The sequence below is a fragment of the Coregonus lavaretus genome (genome assembly GCF_964263955.1).
Source record: "Coregonus lavaretus genome assembly, chromosome: 23".
Lineage (NCBI taxonomy): Eukaryota > Metazoa > Chordata > Actinopteri > Salmoniformes > Salmonidae > Coregonus > Coregonus lavaretus.
The window spans coordinates 20,656,948-20,674,922 of NC_140010.1; the positions used below are offsets into that span (position 1 = coordinate 20,656,948).

A 17,975-nucleotide genomic window follows, 5' to 3' on the forward strand; every position below is an offset into this window, starting at 1 on the left:
TTGACAAAGTGACATTTTGTGCATTCGTCATAATTCATACAGGATAAATGTACTGAAAGTAATGAAATGTATTAAAATGTACCTGAATCTTTTGTGACACATTTAGTATGTTTTTCTGTGTATTGTTTCCTTATAGTTCTTGGCAGAGGCTTCCAAGGGAAGTATTGAACAATTAATTAAATGAATGATCCTTTCTGGCTTTCTTTTGATTTTGCTTTCGCCCTCTTGTTCCCCTCCTCTTATTTCTCTGGTGTTTGGTTGTTCTGTTTCTCTTCTCACTGTGTGCTCGCTCATTCCTCTGCCTAGACCCAGTAAACCAGTTTTGTGAAGAAGTCCTGAACTTTCTGCTCTGTCCCTACTTCCCTCCTGCCGTAGCCCCGTCTTCCCCTGGTGTTGACTCCATCCCCTTGCAGCGTACAGGCAGCCAGAACGCCTCAGGCACTTTGCCCTACCAGAGAAGCAGCTTTGCCACTGGCTCAGCTGCCGAATACGCCAACCCGTACCGCACCCTCCAGTTCTGCCCATCCACCGAGTCTCCCTACAGCAAGTCTGGCCCCGTGCTGCCCCCGGAGGCCGCACTGGCCCGCTCACCTTCTGTCGACAGCATCCAGAAGGATCCCAGGTGAGTGCAACTACAGCGCTGCTATTTATAACACATCTCACCTCTCCTCCCCTTCAGTCAGACCACTGAATATAAAGCACACATCCACATCACATCACTGCCTACCAGTCCCTCCCCTGTTTGGCCGGTCGGTACCACTATGCTGTGAATGACACAGCCACTGTTTTCTGGAGGGCACATGAATCTTGTTAAACCTCACCTTTTCCTTCACCTTGTGTTGTTTAAACTTTTACGTGTGTGTGTCTGTGTCTCTGTGTGTGTGTGTGTGTGTGTGTGTGTGTGTGTATGTGTGTGTGTGGTGTGTATGTGTGTGTGTGTGTGTGTGTGTGTGTGTGAGTGTCATAAAGTGTTTGACTGGGAGTGGCCTTGAGTCATAAGCTGTATGGCTGTATTGCTATACTATCAGAGTTGCTTTTGTGTGGGTCTGATCAAGGAGTTTATTCCTTTTGAGCAAATATAAATAAAATAAAAACAATACTGTCAATGCCAGTAAACAACAACAACATGTTTAATCACTAGGAATACATACTAATGAAAGAGTTATCAGAGAAAACAGAAATATCTGTGTTTGCAATACTCTACAATTTCATGACTTTGATTTATCCCATTCTGTTTTCTTCATTCACCATCCCCTGTACTGTTTAGTTGTTTCTCGATCTTTCTTTCCTTTTCCACATTGCACTGTATCTGCTGTAGCTCTGGCATTACTTTTGGCGTTTGCACACTCTTTCAGTGGATTGACTTGTGATGCGTTGATTTGCTGGCTGCAACCAACTTCACTACATGCACAGTCAATTACAGTAATCTCCTAATTAGAAATGACTCCCTTTTTATTTGGTTACTTCATTTTCATTATTGTTAAAGGGTGGGTCTCACCAAAGCAGGTCTCCAATCTATCTTCATTTCAATTAGTTGTGGGAAAACTAGGCCTATATTGTGCATAGCAAAGCAATTAAATTATAGAAAGTGATGAATTACATGTTTTAATGAATCATGTTCAAAGTCAACAACCAAAACAATGTTCTATTAAAAAAATACTCAACCACAATTAAGGTTGTTATATTTGGCTACAGTATGTAGCTGTAAGTTACAATTTTTCGAATGGTAAATGGTTGTTTGCATGATCTAATTAATGTCACTATTTAGCAGAGTCCTAAACTATAGGAAAGCATATTCCTAAAACATCTATTCAGATTTTAGAAAGACAATAATAAGATCACTGGAACGTGTCTCTCCACAAACCATGATAATGGTTCTGATGACTGAACAATCCATAATTGACCTAGCTGATAGACAATTGATCTTCATATTTATTGGTTTTGTAAGACCCCCTCTTTAAAAGATCCCCATCCACCACAATCAAATCACCTAGTGCATGTTCTGAATCCAGTGTAAGTGTGTAATATGAAAAGTGTTGAGAAAGAAAGACATTCAAATGAATATTATTTTATTATTGTCAAGCTCCTTTGTGCGAGACACCCACCTACATTTTTTTCTTTCTGCCTGTCTCCTGATAGGTACGACCCTGAATTCCTTGTCTGGAATCAAAATCAAGCCGAGCAAAGAATGACAAAGTAATCCAGCATTTATTTACATATTTCTATCTCTCATTCACTGAATCTGTCCTTCATGTCTACTATACAAATACCAGGCACATCTCCTTACCAATGAAAGAGCATGAATGACAATAGTTCAGTTCTATTTTCCATTGCATTGTCCTCTGATTCCCATATACTTACAGTAGCTACTTCACTGAAAGCTCCATATTACTTCCTCAGGAAAGGTAAAGTAAAGGTAGTGCCATTGGTGCTGTCCACGATTTTATATACAGTATCTTCTCACAGACTAGGTTTAGGTTTATGTATCTATTTGCCTCTAAGTTTCTCAAGTTTACTCTTCGGGTTTATCTAGTAATTAATGGTAAAGATGTGATGTTGTGAAGTTACTCTTTACTAAAGCTTTTAGGGCTTTCTAAGTGACAGCAGTTGGAAGCTTTTTGGGTAGGTTACGGGTACTTGCTGATTGTGTGAGGATAGCAACAGTAGGAATCCATTATCCAACAATCATACATTTCTCCTTCATTTCACATCATTCATCGTCATTTTTCTCTCATCATTTTCTAAATGTGCCTCATCATCCCAAGTTTTACTGTTACTTGTGCAGTAATCAAGGGGCAGAATCCATTAACTTAAATGTCACTTTTGCAGTATGTGATCATACTACCTTTATGTAATTCTTCTTAAGTAATATTCAAACTGATATCTATGTGGTAGTTGCCAATTTACGTATGAATCATGTTGCAGATTCATAAGCTGTTACATTTTAGTACATATACAGTGGTTCCTCAATTAAACGTTTTGAGTTTAAACTACCAATTGAATATCACGAAATTGGGGAGAAAAAGGGGTAAAAAAAATAAAATATGCTGATGTGGAAAAAATTAAGAGACCACTGCACATTTTTCTTACATGTATGACAGCGATTCCATTCCAGTGTCTGTTGAATTCCAACACAGGCACACCTCATTCTACTGAATTAGGTACTGAGTAGGTGATCACCTGAACCAAATCTTATTTAACGAGGAAAAGTATAAAAACCACTGCAGTGGTCATCACTATCCTCTTGCAATAGGACCAGCTGGATGGCAAAAACAGTGCTAATAGTACCTCAAAAGTAATATTAATCAAAAAATAACTACTGACCATGGCAAAAGAGTTGAAAAGGAAAGTTTTGAGTGAGGAAAAGAAGGGTTCAATTCTGGCTTTACTGGCAGAGGGATACAGTGAGCGTCAGGTTGCTTCCATCCTTAAAATTTCAAAGATGGCGGTTCATAAGAACACGGTCAAGCAGCAGACTTTGGGGACAACAAAGCTACAGACCGGCAGAGGGCGAAAACGACTCTCTACTGACCGGGATGACCGCCAACTCATTCGAATGTCATTCAATGTCATTCAATGAAAAAAGAATGGCAAACAGCAGCTGGGGTGAAATGCACGGCGAGGACGGTTCGAAACAGGCTCCTAGGAGCAGGGCTGAAGTCGTGCAAAGCTAGAAAAAAGCCCTTCATTAATGAGAAGCAAAGAAGAGCCAGGCTGAGGTTTGCAAAATACCATAAGGATTGGACCGTAGAGGACTGGAGTAAGGTCATCTTCTCTGATGAGTCCAATTTTCAGCTTTGCCCAACACCTGGTCGTCTAATGGTTAGACGGAGACCTGGAGAGGCCTACAAGCCACAGTGTCTCGCACCCACTGTGAAATTTGGTGGAGGATCGGTGATGATCTGGGAGTGCTTCAGCAAGGCTGGAATCGGGCAGATTTGTCTTTGTTAAGGACGCATGAATCAAGCCACGTACAAGGTTGTCCTGGAAGAAAACTTGCTTCCTTTTGCTCTGACATTGTTCCCCAACTCTGAGGATTGGTCTTTACAGCAGGACAATGTGCCATGCCACACAGCCAGGTCAATCAAGGTGTGGATGGAGGACCATCAGATCAAGACCCTGTCATGGCCAGCCCAATCTCCAGACCTGAACCCCATTGAAAACTTCTGGAATGTGATCAAGAGGAAGATGGATGGTCACAAGCCATCAAACAAAGCCAAGCTTCTTGTATTTTTGCGCCAGGAGTGGCATAAAGTCACCCAACATCAATGTGAAAGACTGGTGGAGAGCATGCCAAGACGCATGAAAGCCGTGATTGAAAATCAGGGTTATTCCACCAAATATTGATTTCTGAACTCTTCCTAAGTTAAAACATTAGTGTTGTGTTGTTTAAAAATGAACATTAACTTATTTTCTTTGCATTATTTGAGGTCTGACAACACTGCATCTTTTTTGTTATTTTGACCAGTTGTTATTTTCTGCAAATAAATGCTCTAAATGACAATATTTTTATTTGGAATGTGGGAGAAATGTTGTCAGTAGTTTATAGAATAAAACAAAAAAATAATTTTTACCCAAACACATACCTATAAATAGTAAAACCAGAGAAAGGGATAATTTTGCAGTGGTCTCTTAATTTTTTCCACAGCTGTATATATACAAAACAATTTTTAAAAAAGTGTTCAGTTTATGCCGCAGCGCATTAAGGTAGATTGTGATATAGTGCGGTACATTGCGTCACAGCAAGGGGGAGGTATAATTCTGATTATGCTTTTGGGTTCAGTCTAAAGCGTTGGTACCCAGGCGCTAATGTGTCTCATCACTGAATGAATGACGTGAATTGATGAATAGGTGATAGAAACCAGATAGAAACAGATAATTGTGCACGTGACTTCACGATTTAATTTGAATGAACTGAATGATGAGGATGAAGAAGAAGAGGCTGATTGAATTTAAAACAATAGTGTAAAAATTGCTCTTCCTCTGTCCCGTGTGAACATCCGGAAAAAGACACCTATTTTTTCTTCTACTTTGTCAGAAGAAGCTGTAACTGAACTGTAGTCTATTACTTACTAAAACTGTTGTTACACTGTAAGGTTTCTATTCTAAGAGAAACGAAAATGTTCTGTTATATTCCATTTTATTCTTTCAATATACAGTGGGGGAAAAAAAGTATTTAGTCAGCCACCAATTGTGCAAGTTCTCCCACTTAAAAAGATGAGAGAGGCCTGTAATTTTCATCATAGGTACACGTCAACTATGACAGACAAATTGAGGGAAAAAAATCCAGAAAATCACATTGTAGGATTTTTTATGAATTTATTTGCAAGTTATGGTGGAAAATAAGTATTTGGTCACCTACAAACACTCTCACAGACCTGTAACTTCTTCTTTAAGAGGCTCCTCTTTCCACTCGTTACCTGTATTAATGGCACCTGTTTGAACTTGTTATCAGTATAAAAAGACACCTGGCCACAACCTCAAACAGTCACACTCCAAACTCCACTATGGCCAAGACCAAAGAGCTGTCAAAGGACACCAGAAACAAAATTGTAGACCTGCACCAGGCTGGGAAGACTGAATCTGCAATAGGTAAGCAGCTTGGTTTGAAGAAATCAACTGTGGGAGCAATTATTAGGAAATGGAAGACATACAAGACCACTGATAATCTCCCTCGATCTGGGGCTCCACGCAAGATCTCACCCCGTGGGGTCAAAATGATCACAAAAACGGTGAGCAAAAATCCCAGAACCACATGGGGGGACCTAGTGAATGACCTGCAGAGAGCTGGGACCAAAGTAACAAAGCCTACCATCAGTAACACACTACGCCGCCAGGGACTCAAATCCTGCAGTGCCAGACGTGTCCCCCTGCTTAAGCCAGTACATGTCCAGGCCCGTCTGAAGTTTGCTAGAGTGCATTTGGATGATCCAGAAGAGGATTGGGAGAATGTCATATGGTCAGATGAAACCAAAATAGAACTTTTTGGTAAAAACTCAACTCGTCGTGTTTGGAGGACAAAGAATGCTGAGTTGCATCCAAAGAACACCATACCTACTGTGAAGCATGGGGGTGTAAACATCATGCTTTGGGGCTGTTTTTCTACAAAGGGACCAGGACGACTGATCCGTGTAAAGGAAAGAATGAATGGGGCCATGTATCGTGAGATTTTGAGTGAAAACCTCCTTCCATCAGCAAGGGCATTGAAGATGAAACGTGGCTGGGTCTTTCAGCATGACAATGATCCCAAACACACCGCCTGGGCAACGAAGGAGTGGCTTCGTAAGAAGGATTTCAAGGTCCTGGAGTGGCCTAGCCAGTCTCCAGATCTCAACCCCATAGAAAATCTTTGGAGGGAGTTGAAAGTCCGTGTTGCCCAGCGACAGCCCCAAAACATCACTGCTCTAGAGGAGATCTGCATGGAGGAATGGGCCAAAATACCAGCAACAGTGTGTGAAAACCTTGTGAAGACTTACAGAAAACGTTTGACCTGTGTCATTGCCAACAAAGGGTATATAACAAAGTATTGAGAAGCTTTTGTTATTGACCAAATACTTATTTTCCACCAAAATTTGCAAATAAATTCATAAAAAATCCTACAATGTGTTTTCTGGATTTTTTTTCTCATTTTGTCTGTCATAGTTGACGTGTACCTATGATGAAAATTACAGGCCTCTCTCATCTTTTTAAGTGGGAGAACTTGCACAATTGGTGGCTGACTAAATACTTTTTTTCCCCACTGTATGTGTTGACTGAATATACGCGAGTGATGTCTGCTAAATAAACAGGTGATGGCGCAGCCACATAGCCTCGGCTACTAAGCACATATAAATAAAACATAAAACATGCTATTCTGTTATTTTGAAATACATTGTCTTAGTATGATGTTTTTTATGACCTTCCTAAACTAAAGCCTCATATGAAGCAGACAATGCGGAGTCGTTTTTTGCTGATGTGAAGAAGAAACTGAATGAAAGAGTACTGCGAGGAAAAACCATCAGGCAAGTCGTCTGTATGGGCCTCTTTTATGGACATTGTGGATATGGAGGGGTAAACGTTTTTACATATTTTCAAGACCTGAGCTATTTAATTGATTAGTTGTATTTATTATATTTACCAGTGGAATGTCACCGAATAGATAACAACAATAGAAGCATCTTGTGGCATTGGTAGAGAGTCAGGCTGAGAATGGAGTGAAAGTGCACTGAAAGTACGCTGTGGGCCAGGTGTAAATGGTTTGGCAGCCTTACCTATTCTTTCAATAAATTGGAATCACAAAAGAAGCCATCCACCCTTGATCGGCTATCAGTAGGACAATAGACTCTTTCCGATTGTATTTATATTTTTAGGGACTTGAGATTAGGAAGGGAGGGTAGGAGGAGCTAGCGCTGCGTGCCTATTAAAGTATGTGTGTCAAACAGGTTAACAATAATTTTTTTGACCATTTGGAACAGTGTAAACAACACAACAAATATGTAACCCTCTCACCAGGCTCGAATTTGACTCTCACGATATTACCTCCCTTAGAATATCTGAACAGCATGTGATATTAGGTGAGAAGGACATCTCCAATAAGAAATCCCTATTGTAAACTCGCTAGGGTGAATGACAAATAGGGTATTAACTTCAGATAAAATTATTATAGACTTGGTTATTATTATAAGGATATGCTTTCCCATGCATTAAATGAAACGGAAACAGTAAATGACTCCACCAATGCAACAGACATAAGGTTCAAGATCTATATTATCACATTTTCAATGTACCACATCAAAATAAATAAAAATAATAATAATCCCCAATGATTTTTCCACAACCCATGTCCAAATTACTTGCAAGCTTACTTAAACCCTGGGCGCGCGTTGGAGCAAAAAAAGATGACATACATAAAGTCCCGAAGTACCCCACATTTGTAGTTACTCACTACTCTTAGATAATGCCTCAGCAAAGTATAGCAGTTCCATGCAGGTGTCCTCACAAGATCCACAGCAAACACAGCTACAGTTGAAGTCGGAAGTTTACATACACTTAGGTTGGAGTCATTAAAACTTGTTTTTCAACCAATCCACAAATGTCTTGTTAACAAACTATAGTTTTGGCAAGTCGGTTAGGACATCTACTTTGTGCATGACACAAGTAATTTTCCAACAATTGTTTACAGACAGATTATTTCACTTATAATTCACTATCACAATTCCAGTGGGTCAGAAGTTTAGATACACTAAGTTGACTGTGCCTTTAAACAGCTTGGAAAATTCCAGAAAATGATGTCATGGCTTTAGAAGCTTCTGATAGGCTAGTTGACATGATTTTGAGTCAATTGGAGGTGTACCTGTGGATGTATTTCAAGGCCTACCTTCAAACTCAGTGCCTCTTTGCTTGACATCATGGGAAAATCAAAAGAAATCAGCCAAGACCTCAGAACAATTTTTGTAGACCTCCACAAGTCTGGTTCATCCTTGGGAGCAATTTCCAAACACCTGAAGGTACCATGTTCATCTGTACAAACAATAGTACGCAAGGATAAACACCATGGGACCATGCAGCCGTCATACCGCTCAGGAAGGAGACGCATTCTGTCTCCTAGAGATGAACGTACTTTGGTGCGAAAAGTGCAAATCAATCCCAGAACAACAGCAAAGGACCTTGCGAAGATGCTGGAGGAAACAGGTACAAAAGTATCTACACTGCTCAAAAAAATAAAGGGAACACTTAAACAACACATCCTAGATCTGAATTAATGAAATAATCTAAACTTTTTTCTTTACATAGTTGAATGTGCTGACAACAAAACCACACAAAAATGATCAATGGAAATCAAATGTATCAACCCATGGAGGTCTGGATTTGGAGTCCCCCTCAAAATTAAAGTGGAAAACCACACTACAGGCTGATCCAACTTTGATGTAATGTCCTTAAAACAAGTCAAAATTAGGCTCAGTAGTGTGTGTGGCCTCCACGTGCCTGTATGACCTCCCTACAATGCCTGGGCATGCTCCTGATGAGGTGGCGGATGGTCTCCTGAGGGATCTCCTCCCAGACCTGGACTAAAGCATCCGCCAACTCCTGGACAGTCTGTGGTGCAACGTGGCGTTGGTGGATGGAGCGAGACATGATGTCCCAGATGTGCTCAATTGGATTCAGGTCTGGGGAACGGGCGGGCCAGTCCATAGCATCAATGCCTTCCTCTTGCAGGAACTGCTGACACACTCCAGCCACATGAGGTCTAGCATTGTCTTGCATTAGGAGGAACCCAGGGCCAACCGCACCAGCATATGGTCTCACAAGGGGTCTGAGGATCTCATCTCAGTACCTAATGGCAGTCAGGCTACCTCTGGCGAGCACATGGAGGTCTGTGCGGCCCCCCAAAGAAATGCCACCCCACACATGACTGACCCACCGCCAAACCGGTCATGCTGGAGGATGTTGCAGGCAGCAGAACGTTCTCCACGGTGTCTCCAGACTCTGTCACGTCTGTCACATGTGCTCAGTGTGAACCTGCTTTCATCTGTGAAGAGCACAGGGCGCCAGTGGCGAATTTGCCAGTCTTAAGGTTGTCTGGCAAATGCCAAACGTCCTGCACGGTGTTGGGCTGTAAGCACAACCCCCACCTGTGGACGTCGGGCCCTCATACCACCCTCATGGAGTCTGTTTCTGACCGTTTGAGCAGACACATGCACATTTGTGGCCTGCTGGAGGTCATTTTGCAGGGCTCTGGCAGTGCTCCTTCTGCTCCTCCTTGCACAAAGGCGGGGGTAGCAGTCCTGTTGCTGTGTTGTTGCCCTCCTACAGCCTCCTCCACGTCTCCTGATGTACTGGCCTGTCTCCTGGTAGCGCCTCCATGCTCTGGACACTACGCGGACAGACACAGCAAACCTTCGTGCCACAGCTCGCATTGATGTGCCATCCTGGATGAGCTGCACTACCTGAGCCACTTGTGTGGGTTGTAGACTCTGTCTCATGCTACCACTAGAGTGAAAGCACCGCCAGCATTCAAAAGTGACCAAAACATCAGCCAGGAAGCATAGGAACTGAGAAGTGGTCTGTGGTCACCACCTGCACAACCACTTCTTTATTGGGGGTATCTTGCTAATTGCCTATAATTTCCACCTGTTGTCTATTCCATTTGCACAACAGCATGTGCAATTTATTGTCAATCAGTGTTGCTTCCTAAGTGGACAGTTTGATTTCACAGAAGTGTGATTGACTTGGAGTTACATTGTGTTGTTTAAGTGTTCCCTTTATTTTTTTGAGCAGTGTATATCCACAGTAAAACGAGTCCTATATCGACATAACCTGAAAGGCCGCTCATCAAGGAAGAAGCCACTGCTCCAAAACCGCCATAAAAATGCCAGACTACGGTTTGCAACTGCACATGGGGACAAAGATCGTACTTTTTGGAGAAATGTCCTCTGGTCTGATGAAACAAAAATAGAACTGTTTGGCCATAATGACCATCGTTATGTTTGGAGGAAAAAGGGCGTTGCTTGCAAGCCGAAGAACACCATCCCAACCGTGAAGCACGGGGGTGGCAGCATCATGCTGTGGGGGTGCTTTGCTGCAGGAGGGACTGGTGCACTTCACAAAATAGATTGTGTAGAAAATTATGTGGATATATTGAAGCAACATCTCAAGACATGAGTCAGGAAGTTAAAGCTTGGTCGCAAATGGGTCTTCCAAATGGACAATGACCCCAAGCATACTTCCAAAGTTGTGGCAAAATGGCTTAAGGACAACAAAGTCAAGGTATTGGAGTGGCCATCACAAAGCCCTGACCTCAATCCTATAGAATATTTGTGGGCAGAACTGAAAAAGAGTGTGCGAGCAAGGAGGCCTACAAACCTGACTCAGTTACACCAGCTCTGTCAGGAGGAATGGGCCAAAGTTCTGCCAACTTATTGTGGGAAGCTTGTGGAAGGCTACCTGAAACATTTGACCCAAGTTAAACAATTTAAAGGCAATGCTACCAAATACTAATTTAGTGTATGTAAACTTCTGACCCACTGGGAAAGTGATGAAATAAATAATTCTCTCTACTATTATTCTGACATTTCACATTCTTAAAATAAAGTGGTGATCCTAACTGACCTAAGACAGGGAATGTTTACTAGGATGAAATGTCAGGAATTGTGAAAAACTGAATTTAAATAAATTTGGCTAAGGTGTATGTAAACTTCAGACTTCAACTGTATCAATGCAGCCTGTACTCCGTAGCAGCAACAGACATCCCGTTGAAACCCAAACTCGTCGATCGTCACAAGCAATTCTCTCCAAGTCTCCCACGATGCTAGGCTAACCTCGAGGATGTCGAATGTCTCCACAATGCGAAGGCAGCTTCAGTCTCCACTAGGTCTTTCTTAACAAAATAATAACACTCTCTTATAGAAAATAATTCAGGATTTCCCTTCAAAACTCTATAGGTATGTTGTTGTTCTCTCTTTATCGTTTCCTTTAGTCATTTTTCTTCACCAACACCGTTAATGTCTCTCCTCTCTTTTCTTTCAACCTTTCCCTCTCTTTTTTCCCAGGTCTTTTTTCGTTAACCAGTCAACTCTCCCATTGGCCACAACTTAACAAGCTCCCTCATTGGTCAAAACTTTAACAAGATACGTGGGAAACTTAAAAGTAAACCAACCTATTCACTTGTACATTAAAGAAACATTGCTTCAAAATAAATGCATTAATGACATTACAAATCAGGAGCAATTCGATTCACCTTTTAAATCTAATACCAATTAATTATAACAAATAAACTCTATACGTGGTTTTAGCAAGGGTATTACAAATACAATAATAATTTCCCCCAAAATTGCATCAATCCCAGATAGTCTGTTCTAACTAAAAACATTTTAAAAGTCTTTACCACAGCCAAGATTAAAAACAGTTGCATACATTCGCGAATGCAATTGCTTTAACCGACATGTTGCGTTTTATTTATAGTTTAATTATTCAAGGCTCCCTTTGTTATTTTGTTTTATAACTAACATGCTTGAATGAATGAATGATTGATATACACTCATGACCAAAAGTATGTAGACACCTGCTCGTCTTGGTCCAAAAGCCTCCCGAGTGGCGCAGTGGTCTATGGCACAGTGCTAGCTGTGCCACTAGAGATCCTGGTTTGAATCCAGGCTCTGTCGATGCCGGCCGCGACCGGGAGACCCATGGGGCGGCGCACAATTGGCCCAGCGTCGTCCAGGGTAGGGGAGGGAATGGCTGGCAGGGATGTAGCTCAGTTGGTAGAGCATGGCGTTTGCAACGCCAGGGTTGTGGGTTCGATTCCAACGGCGGTATAAAAAATAATGTATGCACTCACTAACTGTAAGTCGCTCTGGATAAGAGCGTCTGCTAAATGACGTAAATGTGAAAAAAAGGCTCCTTAACAGCTTCTACCCCCCCCTCCATTTGTTTTTACACTTCTGTTACCCGCTGTCTATTATCTATGCATAGTCACTTTACCCCTACCTACATGTACAAATGACCTTGACTAACCTATACCCCCGCACATTGACTCGGTACCGGTACCCCCTCGTTATTGTTATTTTATTATATTACTCTTTATTAGTTTTTACTTTAGTTTATTTGGTAAATATTTTCTTAACACTTTCTTGAACTGCATTGTTGGTTAAGGGCTTGTAAGTAAGCATTTCACGGTAAGGTCTACACCTGTTGTATTCGGCACATGTAACAAATAAAGTTTAATTTGATTTGATCTTTGCTTGTAGGCTTGGCAAAATTACAGATTAATGTTTTCAGTTGATAAAAAAAAGTTAGATATACTGTAGGCCTATCCAGCTGTAATTGAGGCTCTATCCTTTGGAACCACACAATTACCAGGTGAAGAGTAGGCTGTTTGCTTGCCTCCAAGACGAGTGTGTCCTCTTTGAAGAGATAGAGGAAATCCGCAAGATCCCCAAGTATTCTTTCACAATAGCTGGCCTTCTGTTACCTGCAGTTTTGCGCTGGGAACTTTCCTACTCCGTGGTGAATAGCATCCTCTCCACGAGAACCCACTCTTTGTTTATGCAACGTACTGTAAGGCACAAGTATCCTGTTTTTCGAAAAGCTCTCTCCACCCGCCAGGACTCTATAGTGCGAGAGGAGAGAGACTCTCAGACAGAAACATTCACACCTCCAATAACTTACAAAAGGATCATCTAATAGCTCGACTAGGTGTGAAGATCCCCCAATTTGTGCCACAGTTTAGGCTACGTATAGATGCTCAGTCATCTGAGCGAGGATAAGAACGAGCACAGTTTTTAACCTTCTGAATGAATGCTTATGGAATGGTACCGAATAGATAGAGACGACAGAAAGAAGCATCAGCATTTCCCTCACTCAGCCAATAACAAATGTACAATAGTAGCCCAATTAGCGGGAGGGATGAGGGCATCTTCTTGTTGCACACAGTGCTGAAGTTTATAATGGCTATCAGTCAAAAGCCATACAGCGCTGTGAATCGGAGAACGGGCTACAATGACAATAATCGTAAATAAAGTCCAGGATATAATATCAACAAGAGAATGGAGAATGGAACGAGTCACATTTGAATTGAAACGACCAGATTTAATTGAAACTATCAAATGTCGGCCTTTAACCATCCGAATAGTTCATACAATATTCTGCCTATATTGGGACTGCTTGTTTGATCTTCTTCCTTTATTTCTTCCTATAGGCCTACAATGAAATATATAATTCAATTTTAATCATGAAGCATATTCACAATTGCATGGCATGTGTTCTTTGCTCGGCTTCAAAAGCCCTGATTAATAAATGGAGTAGATGTGTTCAAAGATGCCCGCTGGTGGTTCAAATGAGCAGTAACGGCAAGCACTATAACGCACCTTACCATACCACGGCATACCACACGCAATACCTTGGTATGACGCAAGTTTTAATTGAGGAACCAATGTATGATATATATCGAAATACCAACAACCAAGCCACTGAACTCTTTCATCCATACCTAAAGTAAACACTCTATCTCAGATGAATAGTGTGTGGGATGGAAGCCAACGAGGACTGACATTTCCTGACCTTTACCACAGCCTGACCCGACCAGAGACCAGGCTCATAGGGGCAGTCATGCATTTTCACACTTTGGCTTTTGACAGACACAGAAAGCACTATTCTCAAAGTGGGGTCACACAACGGTCACCCCTTTAATTCAGTGTTATCTGATTGTTCATATGATAATGTACAGTGGGGAAAAAAAGTATTTAGTCAGCCACCAATTGTGCAAGTTCTCCCACTTAAAAAGATGAGAGAGGCCTGTAATTTTCATCATAGGTACACGTCAACTATGACAGACAAATTGAGAATTTTTTCTCTCCAGAAAATCACATTGTAGGATTTTTTATGAATTTATTTGCAAATTATTGTGGAAAATAAGTATTTGGTCACCTACAAACAAGCAAGATTTCTGGCTCTCACAGACCTGTAACTTCTTCTTTAAGAGGCTCCTCTGTCCTCCACTCGTTACCTGTATTAATGGCACCTGTTTGAACTTGTTATCAGTATAAAAGACACCTGTCCACAACCTCAAACAGTCACACTCCAAACTCCACTATGGCCAAGACCAAAGAGCTGTCAAAGGACACCAGAAACAAAATTGTAGACCTGCACCAGGCTGGGAAGACTGAATCTGCAATAGGTAAGCAGCTTGGTTTGACGAAATCAACAGTGGGAGCAATTATTAGGAAATGGAAGACATACAAGACCACTGATAATCTCCCTCGATCTGGGGCTCCACGCAAGATCTCACCCCGTTCACAAGAACGGTGAGCAAAAATCCCAGAACCACACGGGGGGACCTAGTGAATGACCTGCAGAGAGCTGGAACCAAAGTAACAAAGCCTACCATCAGTAACACACTACGCCGCCAGGGACTCAAATCCTGCAGTGCCAGACGTGTCCCCCTGCTTAAGCCAGTACATGTCCAGGCCCGTCTGAAGTTTGCTAGAGTGCATTTGGATGATCCAGAAGAGGATTGGGAGAATGTCATATGGTCAGATGAAACCAAAATATAACTTTTTGGTAAAAACTCAACTCGTCGTGTTTGGAGGACAAAGAATGCTGAGTTGCATCCAAAGAACACCATACCTACTGTGAAGCATGGGGGTGGAAACATCATGCTTTGGGGCTGTTTTTCTGCAAAGGGACCAGGACGACTGATCCGTTTAAAGGAAAGAATGAATGGGGCCATGTATCGTGAGATTTTGAGTGAAAACCTCCTTCCATCAGCAAGGGCATTGAAGATGAAACGTGGCTGGGTCTTTCAGCATGACAATGATCCCAAACACACCGCCCGGGCAACGAAGGAGTGGCTTCGTAAGAAGCATTTCAAGGTCCTGGAGTGGCCTAGCCAGTCTCCAGATCTCAACCCCATAGAAAATCTTTGGACGGAGTTGAAAGTCCGTGTTGCCCAGCGACAGCCCCAAAACATCACTGCTCTAGAGGAGATCTGCATGGAGGAATGGGCCAAAATACCAGCAACAGTGTGTGAAAACCTTGTGAAGACTTACAGAAAACGTTTGACCTGTGTCATTGCCAACAAAGGGTATATAACAAAGTATTGAGAAACTTTTGTTATTGACCAAATACTTATTTTCCACCATAATTTGCAAATAAATTCATAAAAAATCATACAATGTGATTTTCTGGATTTTTCTTTCTCATTTTGTCTGTCATAGTTGACGTGTACCTATGATGAAAATTACAGGCCTCTCTCATCTTTTTAAGTGGGAGAACTTGCACAATTGGTGGCTGACTAAATACTTTTTTCCCCCACTGTATGTGTGGATGTATGCTGCTGTCAGCAACATATGCTCCATGTATTTCCTGTCCGTCATTATAGTATAACTGACTGACATCCATGGCCCACATAGGCTATTACATAGACAATATGGGATTCCCATTCACCGAATGGTAATCATACCGATTACCACATGATACGTTATATACAGTATTACAGTGGAGAGATTTTAAAGCCTCAATGTTGTAGTCTTTTCCCCAAGACTACAGTGATGCGTGGCATTCGAAGTATGTTAAAGGGATAATCCACTCCAAACCACAAATTCCTATGAATAACAGTGTTAAATAGTGTTAAATAACACTAATATGTGAAAACACTAATTTTTGTGAACTCGTTTCATTTTGTCGTTATGACAAGGTTGGTAGAAACATGTGAAAATAGTTTTTGGAAATCTGTTGCAGCTCAAGTCTACTAAAAAACCCACAATGCAATGCTTTCTCTCTCTGGGCTGGCTGGCTGGCTAGCTAGCTAGCTAGGTAGCTAGAAAACATAGCTATACACAATAATACCAAAGTCAATATCAGCATGTGAAGTAGCTAGCTAGCTGTAAAATCGCCTAAACAAACTACACTATCAATTTAGGAGTCTTACTCACCGAGTTCAACTTGCAGTTCGTCTCTGCCACTGAGCTATAAATGGCGTCTCTGCCCAGAGCGAGAGTAGAGTAACATTGCTTTCCTACAGAGATACTTTTGAGGAGATGGGGAAACTCCATTAGAATCGTATTAACGCCCATTGTGTATGTTGCCCATAAGTCGTCAATGGACCGCGTGGTGCATTCTGGATGATTCTGGGACAAGGAGAGCTCTCATTCAAGGAGTGAATGGGAGTCAATTGGGCGCTAGCTCAAAAACCGAACATTAGCATGAATTTCGTGAACAAGAAGTACAACATTGCAAATATTTTCCAAGATGTGAGATAATTCGCTTGGAACGAGTCACATTTGAATTGAAACAACCAGATTTAATTGAAACTATCAAATGTCGGCCTTTAACCATCCGAATAGTTCATACAATATTCTGCCCATAGTGGGACTGCTTGTTTGATCTTCTTCCTTTATTTCTTCCTATAGGCCTACAATGAAATATATAATTCAATTTTAATCATGAAGCGTATTCACAATTGCATGGCATGGTGTTCTTTGCTCGGCTTCAGAAGCCCTGATTAATAAATGGAGTAGATGTGCTCAACGATGCCCGCTGGTGGTTCGAATGAGCATTAACGGCAAGCACTATAACATCTTACCATACCACGGCATTCCACACGCATAACATTGCAAATATTTTCCAAGATGTGAGATAATTAACTTGTTCTCTGTAATATGGTATAGCTTTGGAATCGTGACATTACGTACTTTCGAGGAAAATAGGCAGGTTTCTTGACTCATACCCTGACTTTGAGAAGGGATTGCGTGACGATTAGCTAAGCAACCGCGTGACGCAGCATGACGACGTGAATGCGATGGGTCGACAGTCAGTTGGGTGGGGCGTTTCTCCATTCATTGCCCAATAAGATTCCTATCTCCCCCTTTCTGTGATATCTCTGTTTCCCACAGACACAGGGCACATTGCGACATGGTACTTGAAGGAGAGACAGAGTTGAATATTTTGGTACACTGTTTAGATTGAGCACATCTAAGCGAAATATATACTTTGTCATGACGATATAAATGGATACCATCTATTGGCTGATTTGGCGACCTCGATTGCAGGTAATTATTTTACAAGCATTATGAAATGCGATAGTGTGTTATCTCCAGTGACGAAAATGATGTAGCTATGACGCGTTCCTACACGATTTCCAGATTTTCACAGACGGACCACTTAGAAGTTAAATCAAGGGGAATTGTTTTATTTTACCCACTGACAGAACATAGGCTTTCACCAAATTGAAATGAGTTTCATGATTTGCATTTCTGGGTGTGGATTATCCCTTTAAGTAGTTGTAATGTAAGTGGGTCATTCTACCAATTTAGTGCCTTTTGAGAAGTAGTAACTTTATACAAAAAAAACGTCTGATTTCACCTAATTTTAACATTCTGTCTACTGAGCCCATGTGGCTCAGTTGGTAGAGAATGGTGTTTCCAATGCCAAGGTTGTGGGTTCGATTGCTGCGGGGGACCAGTACGAAAAAAGTATTAAAATGTATGAACTCACTACTG

The 17,975-nt window shown here is 41.5% G+C and overlaps 1 protein-coding gene across 4 annotated transcripts in view; it reads left to right on the plus strand.

Annotated features, from left to right (window-relative positions):
* Positions 1-17,975, plus strand: part of LOC311099065 (catenin delta-2-like) — a gene marked incomplete at its 5' end in the record, with an annotated part of 127,846 nt that overhangs the window by 75,986 nt on the left and 33,885 nt on the right. For 2 of the 4 annotated variants that reach the window (XM_084139681.1, XM_084139680.1), the window contains 2 exons: positions 376-622; positions 2,140-2,196. In XM_084139681.1, the coding sequence (XP_083995807.1) occupies positions 376-622; positions 2,140-2,196 (304 nt within the window). Of the gene's footprint in view, positions 1-306; positions 623-2,139; positions 2,197-17,975 lie in introns of all 4 variants that reach the window. The other 2 variants (XM_084139678.1, XM_084139679.1) reach the window with 2 other exon arrangements.